The sequence below is a fragment of the Asparagus officinalis genome, chromosome 3 (genome assembly GCF_001876935.1).
Source record: "Asparagus officinalis chromosome 3, Aspof.V1, whole genome shotgun sequence".
Classification (NCBI taxonomy): domain Eukaryota; kingdom Viridiplantae; phylum Streptophyta; class Magnoliopsida; order Asparagales; family Asparagaceae; genus Asparagus; species Asparagus officinalis.
Genome location: NC_033796.1, coordinates 108,613,821 through 108,620,691, shown reverse-complemented (window position 1 = coordinate 108,620,691; position 6,871 = coordinate 108,613,821). Strand labels below are relative to the sequence as shown.

Sequence of the window (6,871 nt, the reverse complement as noted above, 5' to 3'; positions counted from 1 at the left end):
GTCGTCTCAGAAATCATTCAAGCAGACGACTTGCGCAGAAGTTAATATAAAAATGTTGAATCATTCACTAAAAGAAAAATTGAAGATGCTCATTACACCACATAGGATCCAATTACAAATTCCATAGGCCTCAAATAAGAGGTGCTTCTCTATAGAAGAATCATAAGAGAATGAAATACAAACAATCAAGAGTTTAAACACATAATGTCCTCGCCCAACATTTTCAATTTTTGAGAAAATTACACCTGTTAAGCTGTTCCGGCAACACGAACATGGAAAGGGGACCCACGGCAAAAGATGGGACCCTCGGGTGAATCAGTTCTTGCACGGGCCCGGAGTACATCAGTAGCGTCGTCTATGACAGCCGCAGCGAGTAGTGTGTAATCTCCAGGTACAAGAAAGTAGAGGGAGAATGGATGCGTTACTTCGTGAAGAGGGGGAACCTCCAAACTGATTCCTCCAAGGATGCCTATAGGAGAAGAAAAGATGCATGGTTAAAAATGAGGGTGCGGCATGAGCACATAAGGAACCGGTAGTATCAATTTGGAGTTGCATGTATGTCTGACGCATTCATGTGCATGCACTAACAGCAAAAGACACGATTTTTTTTTTTTAATATGCATTGCTATTTGCATGCAAAATATTACTGTTTTCTATATTTCTCCAAATAACATCAGTTTTTTACGCTCCCGTCTGTGCTTCTGAGATGGCAATATGGCAATGGGACATAAACTAAGTAAATTAATCAGCAATCAAAGTAGTTCCGGTTGAGTATGAGATGAGGAAAGATCACTGTAAAAAGGCCTGGGTAAGTGCAACAAAAACCAATTTGTCAGCTAGAAACGAGAAGCTTTTCCTGATAAATTTGTGACTGAAAAACTAGAAGGACCAACCAGATAGTAAAGAGGGTCATACACTTGCTAATGTAGCTAGCAGATTGCTTTCAGGAGAATAGCGGAGAAAACAGATTAATTTAGCCATATAGATTTGTGGTGTGTGGTAAGTGTGTACAGGAGTTGGTTTAGTATGATGACTATGATCACATAATAAAGTCATGTACAATATGAGCCCACAGTGCCCGCAGGAGTCTTAACATGTATGGTATAGTGCTTAGCGCACCAAATTACACCCTCTAAATAATTGATAAATCTAGCGTGCAGACGTGTGTTTTGAGTTGCCTGTGTCATAAGAATTGGAAAAACTTGTCATGTCTAAATTGGAAAAACTTGTCATGTCTATGTATATTGGGTCTACATGCACAAATAAGTTATCAAGCAAAAGATCTAGAGCAGAAATTTGCACATTCACATATTGAAGGTACATATGAAAAATAATGATGTGCCGAAACTATGAATGAGATGCCACTCAATTCAAAAATATTGAAGAAACATACCAGACCACAGGACGGTTGAGCTGCCTCCTTCGATGCAATTCTCACCTGCTACATCTCTGCATGCTATGCTGAGGCTCATTCGGATACTTTCCTTGGTATTATTCCGAATGGAAACCTCCATGTTCGTCATTTCATGAGCTGATACATAATCTTTAGATCTTAAGGTGCTTTCTTCACCATTGTTACCAGAAGCCTCAGCTGATAAAACAGAGGCCATATTTGAGTCCACTACATTATCCATCCTCTCTGTTTTATCGCCATCTTTTGCTAGCCTGAACTCATAACTTAAAGGGTCAGGAAGTAATATGTCCATAACTGAACTTTGCAGTGCAGCTTGGGTTGCATCCTTGATGTTCAACTCGCCCAAGCTATTCCGTCCAGATTGCCATCTTACTTTTATTTTTGAGATCAAATTGTTGATGGAAGCATTCAGCTCAGCTTTGGTATTCCACTCAGTCATGCTTGAGACTTCACTACCTAAATGATCATTTGTCTGAAAATCCTTTAAAAAGAAAGAACCATCAAGAACAGGCAGTTTAAAGTGTTCCAGTGGTATTAGCACCCGAGCAGAGTAATCACGGTCAATTCTCGTTTTAAGACACCCTAGTTCACCAGAACCATGTTCTTGCTTGCTCTTTTGAGTATCTAACTGGACAGATACATTAACTTCAAATACAACATCGGTAGGATTGGACAACTCAAGTTCAAGAAGATGCAAACCCCAGCTTCCTCTGTACAAATCGAATTTCACAAATTGGTCTGCGGTGTCACGAACATGGAGCGCTTTGGTAACATTTTCAGCAACAGAAACATTTTTTGGAAGGGTTTTCCCAACATGTGCAGGAATTTCCATAGATAGTAAACGAGCTTTCACAAATTGTAATCCCTGTAATATAGATACATGCAATGGAACAACCAGTCGCCTTCCTGGAGTCACAGGAAATTCAGTGCTTGACGATTGACTGGGATGTGACAATGGCCCTGGAAAACAAAAAAATGGGATAATGATTGAGCAATTGAATTTTTCAAACAAGCAAACCATATAGAAGGGACACGTTGAAAATAGTATTCGCTTTTTACTTAAGTACTAATTTAGGTGCAGAAGGACCTAGCAGAGACTTCAACATCTAATGAAAAAACATATATACCTTTTCATTCATAACCTATAAACAACTTACCCTTAGTTGTTAAAAGTTCATATAAGCTGGTGAATTTTACAGAAATACAAAACTTCACAATCTAATTTGTTGGTATTACTCTATAATTGATCTGCAAGTTGATTTTATATGATCCAACAAGAATTCTAATAGAACTTAATGATGGCTGCAAAAACAGATTTGATGGAAATATAGTAATCAGGATAATAAAGTTGAATGGGAAGTTTGATCCTTTTCTAGACCAGCAAATCCAAATGTGAGTAACATACCTGCATGTCGCACCAGAACCTTTTTTATTGGAATTATTATAATAGTAAATAAGACATAAGAAAGAAAATGACCTCATATAAATTGGATGTGTGTTACTAATACTGGTATTCCGCCTATGGAAAAGATCCTTCATTCACATGCATGGATTAGTTCTTAATGAAGAGGCATCCAATGCTATAGTACGTAGAGAAAATGGAAAGCCATTGAAAACCTTGCTCAAAACTTCTTCGAGAAACCATATGCACACATGATCCCATTAAGGGATAAAGAATACCTAAGACTGGATGAATCAAGATTGCATGAAGGGACCCCAACAAAAAAAAGGAAGAGAGGAAGGAGGAGAAGAAGAGGAAAACTGACGAAAAGAACTCTTGTTGTGCACATAGATGATGATGATGATGATGATGCTCCACATAGATCATGTCAAAGTGGACTTCATGCATCTTACAGTACTCAAATGGTTACGAAAATCAACTTGTGTGCTCCTATAAGATTTGAAAAAACTTACTCTGTATATGAAGAGATTTGAACCCCCGACGTCCCACAAAGAAAATTGTGATACGGTCTAAAACTACTCTCAGTTGGTTGCTCAAACAAAATTAGAGCAGTTAACTGACACTGCATCTCTCCAACTTTTTGCTCATCGTTTATACTGGGAATAGCATAACTATCCAGTGTCAAGACTAAAAAGTAAGCTTCAGATTGTATGTGGATCACAAAAGCACAAAGTGTAAGATCATCTATGAAGAATATACCATTGAATTTTCTCCTTTCCATTTCATGTCTCCTCTGGCAGAATGTTTTTTAATCCAAATAGATTTTATTTATGATATTCATTAACTAAATGGAAGTTCATGGTCATAGCCCCATACTATAGGATTAAATAAAATCTACCACATAAAGAAGATATACACTACATCAACCTGTAATATTTTTTTTCCTGATTATAGCCATTAGTGTTACTGGACAAAAATATAAAGAATTAGAAAACAGAAGATAAAAAGGGCTGAGGGGCAAAAGGACTATAAGGGAAGGAAAGATCTACCAGCATAGTGAATAACCAACAATGGACTGCTTCCTTCCTTGGATATCCTTCGTGTATTTCCCGACGTGCTCCTCCCAGTTTCATTCTCAGAATCGACCAAGCTAAGTTGCCATGCTTTTATCGTTATTGGAAGCGTCACTTCTGCACCTGGTTTCAGAGGCAGTGCTGACCTCAAAGTTTCATGAGGTATTGAAATAACAGAGTCTTGGTTTTTTCCAGTCAGGGATACATGTGCCTCCTCAACTGGCACAGTTCCAGCATTGGTGAGACATATCCAAATATCCCGAATTTCGCCTTCATACAAAATGGCAGCACCATCACCTCCAACAACATGAGGGACTAAAAGAGGCAAAGGTGGTACTACAGAAATGCTTGGGACAGGCACATTTTTATATTTAGTTGAGCCACAACATCTGAAAGGATCTGAAAGAACAAGACCTTGCGCTGCTCCAAGAAGCAAGTTATCAACTTCCTTGAAAAGGTGTTCTGTAATGACACCAAAACAGTGTACAATGCATCCAGGTATTGTGACGGGTCCCAATTTAGTTGGAATTCCTGAGAGCAAGATCACCTTGGAGGTATTAGGTGGAAGGCTCACACTTACAGGAAAAGCATCCACATTCCCAGAATGAATTGAAAGATAAATACTTTCGACCAGTAAGTCAAAGCCACAGGGATTTGCTAATTCAACCAAAACTTGAACTGGCTCCCCAACGATCCAAGTTAGCTCCTGCTTAGTGCTGTCAGTAGACCCACCCTTACTAAAAGGAGTGTAAATAAAAGGTCCAGAAGGAGCTGCACCAGTCCACCACTCTTTCTTTCCTGGATTACGCTTTATGATATCCACTTGAGAAGGATGGAGTGAAAATGAATGTAACCTGAAGGAATGGTAGCACCCAGTACTCATTGATTTGAACATTGGAAACCATCCTGATTATTATGATACAACCACTCAACTAAATCTTAAAAAAATCTATTTATATGTTGCATAACTTGCAAAGGAAGGAGAAGCAATCTCTAAAAAGAACTTTGTTTAATAAGAATAGAAAGGCTTGGTAACTACCATAGTGAACTAAGGGCTAATGGTATACAATCGAGAAAGCATGTACCACAGGGGGTCAAGAAAAGGATCTTCCCTTCATCAATCACTATATCAGTAAGTGAAGAACATGACAAACTGAAAGAAACATGATTATCTACAAGAAGAAACTCAGACGAGAGAATACAAAACAGATGAAGCAGTAATTGTTTAAAGCAAAGAGATTGCAGATGTAAGGTTTACATTATTTGCAGCACAAGAATTGTACTCAATGCTCATTAGGTCAACCTAACATGCGCAGATTAATTATTTTCCAGATTTTACGGTGAAGTGAGATAATGTCAACTTCCAATAAGATATGGTCTACAGAGGAACAGTAAATAACAAATCATCTAATATATTCTGCCTTTCACTAAGAATAGCTAAAATAACCATTCAGTTTTATGTAAATTTCAACAAACACTAATCTATCCTTTATAACAGCATTTAGAAATTAAAAAGGCTGTGAGGACTTGAGAGTTAACTGAAGAAAAGAGAACTTCCTCAGATTATCACATCGTGGGAAAAGATGTTGTAAAGTAAGAAAACAGGACACCTGACAAAAGGAAGGGCAGGATCCGCACAGCGAGTCCCAGCTGGAAGCCTTTCAGCAGAATTGGTAAGTGAACTTGCAAGACCACTTTGCCCTGCAGGTGTAATGAGAGGATAAAATAATCTGAGTAGACGCGCAGCTGCGCTCCATGCAGCAAGAGGGTCTCCAGCACGAACTGAGGACATCAATATTTCCCTTAAAACAACCATTTGTAGGGTACTCCATTGAGATTCAAACAACGAGATTATTGACTGGGGATGCACTTTTCCACTCTCTGTATGACTACATCCAAGTTCCTAAAACAAAATAAGAACAAAATATAACTGGCTTGTATAATAAATAACAAAAAGGATGACAGTAAAATGCTGAAGTTCATAGCACACAATTTACCAGAGTTACTTTAAGAATCAAATACTGGCAGTGTGACAGATAGTGCAATGGCATCATCAGATGGAGATGATCTTCAATCATGATCCTCATTCACAATCTCAAATCATTTAATCGATTTTATCAAGTATTTGTCTCTATTAAATTGCATGGGAATAATTGACCACAGCAAAATTTGATATACATCATCCACAAGAAAGAGGTATCTAGACATTAAGTGTTCCTACCTCTGCTGAAATCAACATTGGGATCTGGTGAGACTCTACCCAATGACAGATCCAAATGTGCTAGGACAATGACGTTTCTCTCAAAAACGTCGTTGTAAATAAAAAGGATAGATATCCAGATTAAATTGAGTAAATATATTAAGGAAACATAGAAAAAGGAGGAAAAAGGAACTGTATAGTAGTTGGGGAAAACCTGCATGTGGTTTGTTATCAATCAAATTCATCACATGGGACAGCCAACTTAAGAAGAGTAAAATGTTGTAAGACTAAGTAAGTTGATGCTCACAGCAGGCGATGAATGTAGTTTTGGGTTGGCCCCTCTACTTTGAACATGGTATGCCTTTGAAGTCAATGACAAGACTCGCATAGCGCTTATAGCTGCACATGCATTATCTTGTTGCAGATACAACTGAGAAATTTGCCTCGAGAAGAAGGCTGCTTTGCGCTGATAACCGAGACTGCCAAATAATCTAGCTATTTCAACATATAATATCAGGCGATCATTAGCATCAATCAGGGACTTAGCTCCTTCGGCAGCTCCCGTCAACAACTCAGTCACCTCCTTCGCAAGCTCACGCCTGCCAGATGAAGATTTAAAACACTAAAGTTTAAGATTCAGAATCTGTAAGCATGTATTAGCACATTTAAAACTAATTACTGCAAAAGATAACCCTTGTTTACAAGAATTAGATAAAGTAAAGAATACAGCAGAGAGGAGCAATAGCTTAAGGGAAAAGGGGGAGAGAGAAAAAGAGTAAGAT

At 38.2% G+C, this 6,871-nt stretch overlaps 1 protein-coding gene across 1 annotated transcript in view; it reads right to left on the bottom strand.

Moving 5' to 3' along the window:
• LOC109835711 (trafficking protein particle complex II-specific subunit 120 homolog) overlaps positions 42 to 6,871 on the bottom strand; it is a 23,762-nt gene continuing 16,932 nt past the window's right edge. Inside the window, exons 6-10 of the mRNA XM_020403711.1 lie at positions 6,397 to 6,688; positions 5,500 to 5,792; positions 3,866 to 4,743; positions 1,394 to 2,374; positions 42 to 469 (exon numbers count right to left, since the gene is read on the bottom strand). Of these exons, the coding sequence (XP_020259300.1) occupies positions 249 to 469; positions 1,394 to 2,374; positions 3,866 to 4,743; positions 5,500 to 5,792; positions 6,397 to 6,688 (2,665 nt within the window). The 3' untranslated portion in view covers positions 42 to 248. The remainder of the gene's footprint in view (positions 470 to 1,393; positions 2,375 to 3,865; positions 4,744 to 5,499; positions 5,793 to 6,396; positions 6,689 to 6,871) is intronic.